This window comes from Hylobates moloch, unplaced genomic scaffold (genome assembly GCF_009828535.3).
Source record: "Hylobates moloch isolate HMO894 unplaced genomic scaffold, HMol_V3 SCAFFOLD_13, whole genome shotgun sequence".
Lineage (NCBI taxonomy): Eukaryota > Metazoa > Chordata > Mammalia > Primates > Hylobatidae > Hylobates > Hylobates moloch.
The window spans coordinates 64,918,250-64,932,132 of NW_026652288.1; the positions used below are offsets into that span (position 1 = coordinate 64,918,250).

Genomic DNA, 13,883 nt, shown 5'->3' on the forward strand with positions numbered 1-13,883 from the left:
TCTTATAGAGGAAATACAAAGCATGAACCATAAAAGAAAAAAATGATAACTTCTACTTCATCAAAGTTAAAACATTTTTGTTTATCAAAAAACATTATTAATAAAATGAAAAGGTGATCCCACAGACTGGGAAAAATATGCACCATATATCTATATCTATATATATCTGATGAAGAACTTGTATCATAAATACAAAAACTCCAATAAACCAATAATTAAAAGATAACCCAATTTTTTAAATAGGCAGAAATTTGCATTGATACTTCAAAAAAGATACACAAATGGCCAATAAACACATGAAAAGGCATCCAGCATTATAGTCATCAGGAAAATGCAAATTATACCACAATGATAGGCCATTTCAACCCCCCTAGAATGACTAAAGGTAAAAAACACTGATGACACCAAGTGTGTGAAACCACCAGAACTCTTGTACATTGCTAGTCAAAATGTTAAAAATCATAAAACCAATTTGGAGAACTCTTAGGTAGTTTCTCATAATGTTAAATGTACATTCACCCTATTATCCAACAATTCTACTCCTAGATACTTACCCAAAAGAAATGAAAGCATGTCCAGAAAAATACTTTTTACAATAATGTTCATAGAGCTTTTTTCATAATATGTCAAAACTGGAGGCAACCCAAACATCCATACAGTCCGTACACCATGCATTATGGTGCATCCATATAATCGAATACTATTTAGTAATAAAAAGGAATGTATGGCTGGGCATGGTGGCTCATGCCTGTAATTCCAGCACTTTGGGAGGCTGAGGGAGGTGGATCAGTTGAGGTCAGGAGTTCGAGACCAGCCTGGCCAACATGGCGAAACCCCGTCTCTACTAAAAATACAAAAATTAGTTGAGTGTGGTGACACATGCTTGTAATCCCACCTACTCAGGAGGCTGAGGCCAGAGAATTGCTTAAACCTGGGAGGCGGAGGTTACAGTGAGCTGAGATCGTGCCACTGCACTCTAGCCTGGACGACAGAGTAACACTCTGTCTCAAAAAAAAAAAAAAAGAAAAAAAAGAAAAAAGGAATGTACTACTGATATGTGCAGTAATGCAAGTGAATCTTAAAACATTAGGTTGAGCAAAATAACCCAGACACAAAAGTGAACAACTGCATGATACCAGTGATTTGAAAATCTCATCTACAGAGATAGAAATCAGAATAGCAGTTACCTAAAGAAGTTGGGATTGACTTAGGAGCTTGAAGGAACTTCCTGGGATAACAAAAATGTTCTATGTTTTGACTGGGATATTTTTCAAACCCATTGAATCTTACATTTAAGATTCATGCAATTCACTGCATGTAAATTTTAACTCAATTTAAAAAATTAATTGGAAGCAATGTTTTAGCAGAAGTTCAAAAGATGTCTGAGATCAGCTTTAGACCTGGATGGTATTTGCTAACTTTCTTAAGAACTTTCCTTATATAGAATTGAAACATTTTATTTATTTTTAAACATGTTCTACATTCATATGGCTTAAAAAACCAAAACACATTTTTTTTTAGAAAAAAAAGAAAAACAAAGGAACTGTAAAAATTCTCACTTCCTTGTTTTCCATTGTCTCAGCTCCCCTACCCTGTGGACAACTACTATTCTCAGTTTCTTCTGAATTTTCCTCATATTCTTTATGCAAAAATAGCACTAAAGTTTCACTTAGTGTGATGAAGTCCGAGAAAACATGATGTTAAATAACCTATTAAAAGTTATGTGGCATTATAACTGTTACTAGAGATGATAACATCAGAACTGTTATTAGAAATGTTAACATTAGAACTGGACATTCTGTTTGATCATGTCTTTGTCCAAATTGAGGTTGTCATGACTTTTCAAAGCACAATTTCTAGAGAGTTTTCACATGCTGTCAGACGTCCTCGGGTAGTCAAGTTAGAAATGCTCTTTTTGGCCAGGACTCTTGCTATTTCTAACTGCTGAAGCCATCGTTTCTCTTTAAAGGCACTGCAAGAAAACAAGATACAATTTATAAGGAGGTCTGATCTTGTCTGCATACATAGCTGAAAAAGGATGGAAATCTTCAGGTTGATTTTGTAGCTAGGGCTAGTTTGTCTTGTCACATAGGTAGATGTGCAATAGAAACAGTAATCTTTCTAAAACCAGTTCCCTGTGATGCAGTGGGAATGATATTTTCTCAAGGCAATACTAAAAACTTAGAATCCACAACTAGAAACAGAAAGCCACTCAATATCATGTAGAATTCTCTGGGTTGAAACTTTTTCTCTCTCCTCTCTAGATATTCCTATACATCACATATTCCCTGGCCTCTTCTCTTTTCTCCACTTTCTACCCCTACAAACACACATGAGGATTTTTTAATTGAAAAGATATTAGGTATTTTGACAGTCTTTAACTAAAATGCAAAGGAACTTAATGTTTTATGATAGTTATTCTCTGGCTATATACTAATAAAGACTTGCAAATTTGAATATGATTACTCTTTGTAGGATGCAAATGTAATTTAATACAGAGGTGTTTTACATCCCCTTAAATGTTGGGGTCCTCCAAGATTCTATCTTTGGTCCTCCTCTCTTTCTACACCCTCATCCTAGGAGTCCTCATTCACTCACTGTTTCAATTCTTTTATCCATGACTCCTAAAGCTTGACCTTTCTTAAAAGTGGCATATCTCCAATTAACAAATAAAAATATTTATCCCATAGACACTTCTAATTTAACATATTTTTTATCTTCTTCCTAAACTTGTCCCACTTCTGTTTCCTTGTTCTAACACTTCGATTTTACTATCCTCACCATCTCCAAGGCTAGAAACGAAACTAAATTCCTTCTTTCTCTATTTCCACACCCAGTCAGTGACCAAATTTTGTAGATTATTCCCCAGAAATATCTCTCATATTTGGCCTTTTCTCTTTTCCCTAACTACTGTTGTTCTAGTTCAGGTCTTTATTTTCTCTTATTTCTCTTTTTGCAGCTTCCTAACTTTACTATAGTCTTTCCACATCTTTCCAACAAGTCTTCCATACATCTCTATCAGATTTGTCTTCAAAAACAAACAAAAACTGATTATGTAACTTACTTCATGAAAAAGAACTTCTATGAGCTTCCCACCTACCTCCTACCCCATGGAGGGGGAAACAAGAAGCAAACTCTTCACTTGATCACACAAGATGCTTCTTAGTGTAGATGCGGTCTACTTTGCCAGTCTTATCTCCAGCCAGTTCTTCCTTATTGCCTAGGATGCCTTTTGCAAATCCATGTACTTTCCTGAAAATTCAATTTCTTGCTTTCTCTTTCACAAAACAGTGCCTTTGACCATGTTACTAGCTCTGCCTGGATCCTTTACCTCACGTCTGCCCATGTTGTCTGGCAAAGTCTGGTATTTTTAAAAGGCTTTCACTCAATCTGTTAGGAGTAACCCTGTATAAAAGTACCATAGTGTTTCCAACATTTGAACCAGGTCCATGTCTGCCTGATTCAACTTCTTTGTTTTAGATTAACTTATTGCTTTACCTCAATGGCTGTGTCTTTCTGTGCCCTCTAAACTGAGTTAACCCATCCATGCAGCCCATAAAATTAGGTTAGGTGTTAAGTCTTAAAGAAATCATTCAGGCACTTTCAGCCTTTCCCCATATCCCACCAGACTTAATTTGAAGTCCTCTCCTGTTCTGATGCATATCCTTGCTCTTCCTAGGCTCAGAGCCTATCCTGATTCTCTCCCTGGCATTTGAAACCTGGCTTTTTTGCATTCATTCAAAAACCGTTTACCTTAAGAAAAAGATGCGTATTGAGCACTTACTCTATGGCGAGCACTATTCTATGTGCTGGAGATACAAAAGGTGATTAAAACATACAAGATACGCCTTTTAAAATAAAGAATAAAAACAAAGAGCTGTACTTGTATCCAGAGTACAAGAGCCCATCAAAGCTCATAACATTTGAGATTATCATCTATTCTCAGTCCACTCAAACTCTCAGCCTTCTGGATCAATCCCTTACATTTGAATCTTTACTTAACTGGACTCCCAGGTCACATAAACCTCTCTGGAATTGCACAATAAGTAATAAGGAAGGCTATTTTCTAGACACTTACAGATATTCTTTGACCTGTGTAAAGCCTATACTGACTTCTAGGCTGAAGAGTGAGACTCTATGTGACCTTCTGGCCTCAGTGACTGTCTACACCAGCCACATTTACTCACCAACCCAAACCCACTTTAGTGCTTGATCTGTGCTAACTGCATAATGCCATCTTGGAGTCAACCCTGAGAGGTTTAGTTTTATGAATCTAAAGGTAGGAGTTCCTGAATGACATGTGGTCCAACAAGTACTTTCACATGATGCCAGATGACTTGTCTGCTTTGGGAGACTCCCTTTTCTGTAAAACAGGAACATCTGATGGTCACTTTACCCACCTGATCCCTGGGTCAGCATCATGAAGGATTACGTTAGGTTCTTCCCCATTTCCTGGCTATGACACTAGCTTGGTGATGGTGCATGTAGCCATCAAGATAGTGTCCATCCATTCCTCATGTTTGTGTCTTTGTGGAACAAGAGCTGCACTGGTCATTTAGAGGGGTGCTCAGACCACCTGACTGCCTGCCTTGACTGTCTACTTCAGGTAGATGTAAGTGCTATTGTGACTTCTATGAGGAACTTGAACTCGATCAAGAAGACTGCAGGGGCATGAGATTGTAGATCTCTCCTTCCTTTCCACAGCCCACCAACAAAGGAAAGTGGAACAGATCCTGGGAAAGATTCAGTGGAAAGGGGGCAGAAATGGATGGGAAGTGGAGGGTGTGAATACAGGAAAGAGAAAAATATTGGGAAAAGAGAAATGGAAAGAGGATTTGCTAGGAGTAACACTGCCAGAGTAAATGTGCAGTCAGACTGACCACCACTCCCACTATGGGTCTCTCTTCTGCACTAATCCCTTCCTTCCTTTCCCTTCCTTCCTTCCCTCCCTCCCTCCCTCTCTCCCTTCCTTCCTTCCTTCCTTCCTTCCTTCCTTCCTTCCTTCCTTCCTTCCCTCCCTCTCTCCCTTCCTTCTTTCCTTCCTTTCTTCCTTCCTTCCCCTTCTGCCTTTCCCTTCCTTCCTTCCCTCCCTTCCTTCCTTCCTTCCTTCCTCCCTCTCTCCCTCCTTTCCTCCCTTCCTCCCTTCCTCTCTTTCCTTCCTCTTTCTTTCTTTTCTTTCTCTCTTTCTTTCTTTCTTTTTTCTTTCCTTCCTTCCTTCCTTCCTTCCTTCCTTCTTTCTTCCTCTCTCTCTTTCCTTCCTTCCTTCTTTTCTTCCCTTCTTTCCTCTCTTTCTTTCCTTCACAGAATAACCCTTTATTTAACAAAATATTTTCCCTAGAAATTTCTTTCTGGACCTTGAAATTGCCACTCATTAATAATTCCAATCCTTATGAAATGTAGCTACAAAAAAAAAAAAAGCACACTGGTAGTCTCTTTTAAAAAGTGTTTTGAAATGTTTACTAAAGCTGAACATAAATTTATCCCATGACCCAGCAATTCTATTCCTTGGTATAGAGTCAAGAGAAGTGAACGCAGATGTCCGCCAAACCTCATATGCAAGAGTAATCATGCATTTTCATTCAAAGTAACCCCTAAATTAGAAACAATTTAAATGCCTATCAATAGGAAAATAGATAAATAAATTAGGATATGGAATACTGCATATAAATGGAATACTACATAGAAATAAGAACAATCAATACGTGCAAAAACATTGATGAATCTTATAGGCAATGTGTTGGACAAAAAAAGCAAAATATAAAAGATATATGCCATATGTGCCCTTTATATGAAGTTTAAGAACAGGCTAAAGTAATCTTCGGTGATAGAGATGAGAATAATAGTTACATCCGGGAAGGATCATGACTGGCAAGGGGCATGAAGGAAAGTTTTGGGGGTGCTGGAAATAGTTTGCATCTGATCTGAGTAGCACTTGTATGAAACATAAAAATTCAACAAGCCATATATGTGAGATTAGTGGTCCTTATGGATTTTACTATATATTTCATAACTCATTTCCTCCCCAAGAAAGCACTGTATATAACAACAGACACCGTCAGCTTTTCTCATCTAAAACACACACACACAACACACACACACACACACACACACACACACACACACACACCCCTTAAAAACAGATGCTTTTTCATGCACATTTCCATTCTGCTGGGCACAGCACTGGGCTATAGTAAACACTTACTGAATGTTTGAAAAATAAACTCATTTTTAGCATGTATCTGTTGATAAAACAAATCAGTATTTCCTTTCTTGTTTACAACCTTATTTTAAGATGGACTATGTAGTTTTTTCAATTAATAATTTTCCTAGTACATTTCTAGAATTTTTGGTGATCTCTTTTTATACATTCTAGTCAGAGATATCTCACAAATTACAAAGATTGAGGCTATTAAGCTATTAAGTGTCTTCTTCTATTGTCAACCTCACTCTGTTGGATATTGAATTTTGCGTTTTACAGCCCAAATTACTCTCACCACAAGGTGGCAACAACCTAACTGAAATAAAGTTGAGCTGAGCTAAAGACCAGTACAGAAAAGCAAGTAAAACAATCTAGCCTTGTTTTTTGTTTCCTTCTCATTATATTGAGTAAGGGGAAAAGTCACTCATAAATCTGTATTTCTAACTGTAATATTTGCATCAAATAATACCTCATAAGTAATGGATGGGATCTGAGCTCTAATCAGAGAATTGTGTACCTGAAACATCTAATTCTGATACACTTTCTTATCTCTTTAGATGTGCTACAGATTACCTTTTAACTCACTGTAAATATTAATGTCAATTCTAGCACCCCATCCAACACAGATCTCACCCCACCTGTGTATCTTGCCTAGTAAGTCAATTCGAGTCTTTAATCATTCAATTTGTCATTAATGTGTTCCTTTCTTTCCTCCCATTTTCATTACCATCTAGTTTTCTATGACACTTTTGATGTCTCCCTCCCATATTTCAGTTTTCTCTCTTTCCCCTCTAATTACAATTAATTTTTTATTAGCTTTAGAGGAAGAAGAGGAAGAGAAAGAAGTGGAAGAGGAGGAAAAAGAAGAAGCATTAGCGGGCTAGGCACAGTGGTTCATGCCTGTAATCCCAGCGCTTTGGGAGGCCAAGGTGGGAGGATCGCTTGAGCCTGGGAGTTTGAGACCAACCTAGGGAACATGGTGAGTCCCCGTCTCTACAGAAAAAAAAAAAAAAAAATCAACCAGGTATAGTGGCATGTGCCTGTTGTCCCAGCTACTTGGAAGGCTGAGATGGGAGAATTGCTTGAGCCTAGGAATTCAAGGATGCAGTGAGCTGTGATAGCACCACTGCACTCCAGCCTGGGCAGCAGAACGAGACCCTGTCTCAAAAAAAAAGAAAAAAGAAAAGCAGCAGCAGCAGTAAGGGACCTTGAGAATTGATACAACTCTTTCTACTGTGTTTCTTTCCCTCCTGAAAGTTTGAGGAGTAAAGTACTGCACAGATTGGATTGGCCAATAGTATTAATTCATTTTGTCCTAGTCATGAGGCTAAGATGAGGTCCTTGAAGCTGGGTATTGACGCACTGGAACAACTTGTATTACCTTCAGTGGCATAGTAGGGCATTATGGACCATTCCTTATCCCGGACCTGCCTTATAAAAGGTTTGCCCTTTGTGTGTTTAAGGGGAGAACATTACCTTGCCACAGCTAAGCAGTAGATTGCGTTCTCCCTTGGAGTCTTCCCACTGTGCTCTGAGAAAGATGAGAAGGAGGACTTCAGTAAGAAGTCAGCACTGGGTGTTGCATAGAAAAACGATGGATGTGAATATCCCACTCTTGAAACTGGAGGGAGGGGGACTTGGGGAAGATATGTGTTTTTTATGAGCTTTTCTTTTTTCCTAGCTGTGGCAGTAATTTTTTTCTGATTTTGTTGTTGATGTTTTTGCAATTCAGAGAATGTACTTGCATTCACCAGTGGATGAAATTTGAAGGCTTGTTCTCTTGTGTCCGGCTGTGAAATTGGCAAAGGATTGACAGGTTTGCTGCTTGCAGTTTGTTTGCTGAGAGATGGTAGCTTGAGCACGATGCTTTGTGAGTCGCCGTTCCCATACTTCTGCCAGCTCTTGGAGGTCATTTTTGGTTTGGTGAAACCATCCACCATCACAATGTCTCCAACTTTTGCCCCAAAGACCCTTGCTCCACAAAACTGGCTTTTATGAAGACTGTGACTCTGAGCTCTGAGGATCCATTGTTTTATTTTAATATAAATCCTCATTGGGACTGAAATTTTTGGAAAAGAAACTGTGGACCACATTTTACTGAGCAAATATAATACACAGTCTTTATGCTTGTGTTTGAACACAATGGTCAGGGGAGTTTGTCCTGCTGCATTTTTGCATTCCAGGCACAGCACACTGCAGTTGACAAAGGCCTTCAGAATCAACAGTTGGCCTGCTTCTGCGGCTGCATGAATGGGGCATTTAGAGACATCTGCATGAAGGGCTTCATGGCACCATGCTCGATAGGGGTGGACACCGACCGCCTCGTGGGGCTGCACACCCTGCTTCAGGGCCCATTCAGTGAGTTCAATGTACCCACAAAAAGCAGCAATGTACAGGGCTACCCTTTTCTGATACCTAAATGAGTGAAACAAGTGGGGAGGGGGTGTTTAGAAAATCAGCAAACAGACAAATATAGTTACACTAAATGCTCATGAAATAGTCTAGTTGAATGTTTATTTCTTCTTAACTTTTACCTTAAAATGTTTTTAGAAAAGGCATATAGTGACATACAGGTTAAACTGCACAAGTTTTGCTTATACACATTATCCTACTATGCACGTGTAAATAGTTTCCTTGAAGTGGTCATCTTTCTTATAAAAATTAAATCCTCAGGAAAAATATCATGCATGGGGAAATAAAAGGAGCTTTTAAGTCTGACCATGTACGTTCTCTGAGCTCTTAGATTTTATTTAAAGATGAAGTCAAGTATAGATGGTCAAGCACATGAACACTAGAGTTAAATTGTTACAATTCAATACCCAGTTCTGCTCTTGCTATTTGTGTGACATGGGGCAGGTTTTCTTCCTCCATCCCCCCACCGCCCCCCGGACAGAGTCTTGCTCTGTTGCTCAGGCTGGAGTGCAATGATGCAATCTTGGCTCACTGCAACCTCCGCCTCCCGAGTTGAAGCGATTCTCCTGCCTCAGCCTCCTCAGTAGTCAGGATTATAGGCGCGAGCCACCACACCTGGCTAATTTTTGTATTTTTTGTAGAAACAGGAGTTTCGCTATGTTGGCCAGGCTGGTGTCGAACTCCTGACCTCAAGTGATCTGCCCACCTTGGCCCCCCAAAGTAATGGGATTACAGGTGTGAGCCACTGCGCCCAGCCAACATGGGGCAGGTTTTCCGATCTTAGTTTCCTCATCTGTAAAATAAGATTAAAAAGTGTACACCTCATCAAATTGTTACAAGCATAAAATGAGGTAATAAATATAACACAGTGTCTGCCATAAAGTATTAAATAAATATACGCTATTAAAAGTAACAAAGCAACACTATTTCTTTGGATGCAGAACATGGAAAAAGAAATATCACTACCCCACAATAGAAATTAGTGTAAAGTATTAGAATATTTTATAAAATTGTAAAAGCTGCTCTACTTTTTTTTTTTTTTTTTTTTTTTTTGAGACAGAGTCTCGCTGTGTCGTCCAGGCTGGAGTGCAGTGGCGCAATCTCTGCTCACTGCAAGCTCCGCCTCCCGGGTTCACGCCATTCTCCTGCCTCAGCCTCTCCGAGTAGCTGGGACTACAGGTGCCCGCCACCACGCCCGGCTAATTTTTTTTTTTTGTATTTTTAGTAGAGACAGGGTTTCACCGTGGTCTCGATCTCCTGACCTCGTGATCCGCCCGCCTCGGCCTCCCAAAGTGCTAGGATTACAAGCGTGAGCCACTGCGCCCGGCCTAAAAGCTGCTTTTCTAATCCATCACTTCACAGAGCCTTAGACCTCCTGGTGTGTTGGCTTCTGCAAAACATGATTAAATCACCCACGAGGGGGCACTTTTCTAAAATACTATTAAACCTATAGGTGGCCGGGCGCGGTGGCTCACGCTTGTAATCCCAGCACTTTGGGAGGCCGAGGCGGGCGGATCATGAGGTCAGGAGATCGAGACCATGGTGAAACCCCGTCTCTACTAAAAATATAAACAAATTAGCCGGGCGCGGTGGCGGGCGCCTGTAGTCCCAGCTACTCGGAGAGGCTGAGGCAGGAGAATGGCGTGAACCCGGGAGGCGGAGCTTGCAGTGAGCCGAGATCGCGCCACTGCACTCCAGCCTGGGCGACAGAGCGAGACTCTGTCTCAAAAAAAAAAAAAAAAAAAAAAAAAACCTATAGATTAGTGCAATTTATGTATTTGAGAAGCTGATGGCTGTATTAACACATTAAAATGACCACCTACCTCTCTGAACCTACCCTCCTCCTGCCCCAGCTATACCTGTTACACTTTATGTACGGCAAAAGTGTGAATGCTGGTAATAAATGCAGTTTGAAAAATTACATGTGAGCTTAGGAAAACGTGGCCAATGTTTTCAGCCAATTAACAAGTGTTTTCTTAAAGAATAACTGAATGTGAAAGTGGCAAGATACAGATGTCCTTTGACTTATGATAGGGTTACGTCCTGATAAAAACCATCTTACGCTGAAATTGTCATAAGTCTAAAATGCATTTAATACACCTAATCTACTGAACATCAGATCTTAGTCTAGCCTACCTTAATCAGCATACAGTTGGGCAAACTCATCTAACGCAAAGCCTATTTTATAATATACTGTTGAATATCTCCTACAATTTATTGAATGCTGTACTGAAAATGAAAAAGAATGGTTGTATGGGCACTGAAAGTTTGGTTTCTATTGAATTAATATCAATTTTACACCACTGTAAGTTGAAAAATCTAAGTTGAACCATCATAAGTTGTGGACTGTCTGTATTCATTCTGATAGCCTTTAAAAATGTTGCTGAAAGTCTCATATCTAAACCAAATCGAAGTCACCCATTTAATAATCATTTAATGACCTTTGAACAACATGAGTCTGAACTGTCGGGGTTCAGTTTGGGGATTTTCTTCCCCCTCTGCCACACCTGAGACAGCAAGACAAACCCCTTCTCCTCTTTCTCCCCCTCAGCCTTATTCAACCTGAAGATTGAAGACCTTTATAATGATCCACATCCACTTAATGACTAGGAAATATATTTTCTTTTCCTTATGATTTTCTTAATATTTTCTGTAGCTTACTTTATTGTAAGAATATGGTATATAATACATATACACAATGTGTTAATTGACTGTGTTATCAGTAAGGCTTCTGGTCAATGGTAGGCTATTAGTAGCTAAGTTTTGGAGAAGTCAAAAGTTATATGGGAATTTTCAACTGTGTGGGGAGTTGGCATCCCTAACCCCTGCATTGTTCAACGGTTAATTGTAGTTAGTATTTCCTGAGGAAAGTCTACCTGAATTGCAAGACTATCAGTCCTGATGGCATCCCTGCTGTTTTGTTCCAAGAAATATGTCAATAATAATATTTGGTTGAGACATACTAAGTGGAACTGGCATAGAGCAGCACCCCAGCTGTAAAGTGAGTGAATTGCAGGCTCAAGTTATGATGGAAGTTTAGTAAAAATCACAGCACTTGCTAAGTTAATTTAACACTCATTTCTCATACTTAAGTACTGGTCCTTCTTTTGATAAGTAGCGTTGGACTTTAAGTTTTTGTCCAAGGAGACAACCCATCAGAAATTCCTTCCATCCATCCCAGACGTCCAAGCGAAGTGTTGTGCCTGTGGATCAAGAGAGGTGGTTTATGGTTCCAGTCCAGCAGTGTGGTTTGACAATCCATAAAACTTCTAATGATAGCTTTCCCCAAACAGAGGCTTAACTAGATACAAAATGAAAAATAACCTTGGAACAAGGAGACAGGGATGCTATTTTTAGCATAGGCCATTATTGGCTTGGAAAAGCTGTTTGGCATCTGTGTATTACCATTTTCTCATCTGCTCAATGATGGCATATAGCACTGAAATATTTTTTTGCAGCTATCTTAAAACAGTCTTGTGGAGACTGATTCAATGCTGCTGTATATATTAGCATGTAAACTGAAGCCATTATATTAGAAGAGGAAACTAAGGAACCTGTGGCAGGACAAACGGTCCTCTGGGGCCTTTAGCTTATGAGTGGGCTGTGAGGGAGTGGAATGATGCTCATCAGCTAATTTGCTTGTTCTATCCTTTATGAAACAGGAGCTGTTCTCTGTTACAAACATCAAAGTAATTCACTGCTGCTGGAGAACTTATCACTTGCTCCTACAAAGTCTACCCTTTCTGTGATACCACATTCCCTTTATCCTTCAGGCTGGTGTTTTCCAGGGATCTTTCCTCAGCCTTCCGCTCTTCTCAATTTACGCAGGTTCCCCTGGGGATTAAACCCAGCCTTCTCCCTATATGACCCAACCTAGCTCACTTACCTCTCTTCACTCTGCCTCATTCATTTATTATGGCCACCTTGACCTTTTACCTGTCCTCACACCAAGTCTACTCCCATCTCAGGACCTAATGACTTACAATTTTTTGATTGAAAGGATCTTCATCAGATTTTCACAGGACTGTGTCCTTTTTATTCAGTTTTCACTTCAACCATAGCTAAAGCAATCTCTGCCATCACTACCTCCTCACCTTCATTACTTTGTATCCCATGACTTTAACTTCTTTATTGCCCCTGTCATCAGTACTTGAAATCATTTTACTTGCTCAAAGATTTTTTTTTCATGCTCCCATTAAGAAGAAAATTCCTTCAGGACTAGTCATATAGCCTGACACTTGGTAGGTGCTCACTAAATACTTGATGGCTGATTGTCAATATTAGTGGCGATGATGGCTTCATTGACCACCCAGGTGTCACTCATTCCCAAGTCCCAATCTCCAGCCCAGCCTCTGCTCCAGCTCCAGACTCCCCCTGCTGGCAATATTACCAACGGAGGGATTGCACTACAACCCCATCATTGTAAAAGACCACTCATTATCTTTCACCCAACCTGCTTTTTCTCCTGCATTTTTTTTGTCAGTGAGTGGTACATCTATTTTGCTACCTAAGCCATATATTAGAGAGTTTTTCTTCATCCTTCCTTTTTTTTTTTTTTTGAAACGGAATCTTGCTCTGTCGCCCAGGCTGGAGTGCAGTGGCACAATCTTGGCTCGCTGCAACCTCTCTGCCTCCCAGACTCAAGCGATTCTCCTGCCTCACCCTCTCAAGTAGCTGGGATTACAGGCCACCATGCTCAGCTAAATTTTTTTGTATGTTTAGTAGAGAAGGGGTTTCACCATGTTGGTCAGGCTAGTCTCGAACTGCTAACTTCAAATGATCCATCTGCCTTGGCCTCCCATAATGCTGAATTACAGGTGTGAGCCACTGCGCCTGGCATCCTTCTCATTTTTTCATGTCCTATATCTAAACGGTTGCTTAGGCCTGACAAGTTTACCTGATTAATATTGAAGAACTCTGTTTCCTTGCCTCCATCTCAACCAGTCCTGCCCTATTTCAGGCCTAGATAATCTTTCACCTAAATCTACTTTGAGAAGCTCCCAGCAGCCTTCCCTTCTTTATTCAGGTCTCTGCTCAGTGTCGTCTTCTTTTCTGACCAGCTATCTAAATAGCCTCCCATCAGTTTACTGCATCATTCTTTATTCCATTATCCTGCCTTCTTTTACTTCGTAGCTCTTAACCTCTGCTTAAAATGAGATATTTTTCTGTTTGCTTGATGGTGTTTGCCTCCTCCACTGAGATCCAAGCTTCAGGAGGGTGGGGACACTGCCACTGTGCCTGCTTTCCACAGTGGTCCCCGGCTTATGGTGGA

The 13,883-nt window shown here is 40.0% G+C and overlaps 1 protein-coding gene across 5 annotated transcripts in view; it reads right to left on the reverse strand.

Annotated features, from left to right (window-relative positions):
• Positions 1-1,587: 1,587 nt before the first annotated feature.
• The window catches only part of ANKUB1 (ankyrin repeat and ubiquitin domain containing 1), a 55,398-nt gene continuing 43,102 nt past the window's right edge, over positions 1,588-13,883 (reverse strand). For all 5 annotated transcript variants that reach the window (XM_058427082.1, XM_058427084.1, XM_032173825.2 and 2 more), the window contains 3 exons: positions 11,700-11,814; positions 7,676-8,614; positions 1,588-1,972 (listed from right to left, as the gene is read on the reverse strand). In XM_058427082.1, coding sequence (XP_058283065.1) covers positions 1,843-1,972; positions 7,676-8,614; positions 11,700-11,814 — 1,184 coding nt within the window. In that variant the 3' untranslated portion in view covers positions 1,588-1,842. The remainder of the gene's footprint in view (positions 1,973-7,675; positions 8,615-11,699; positions 11,815-13,883) is intronic.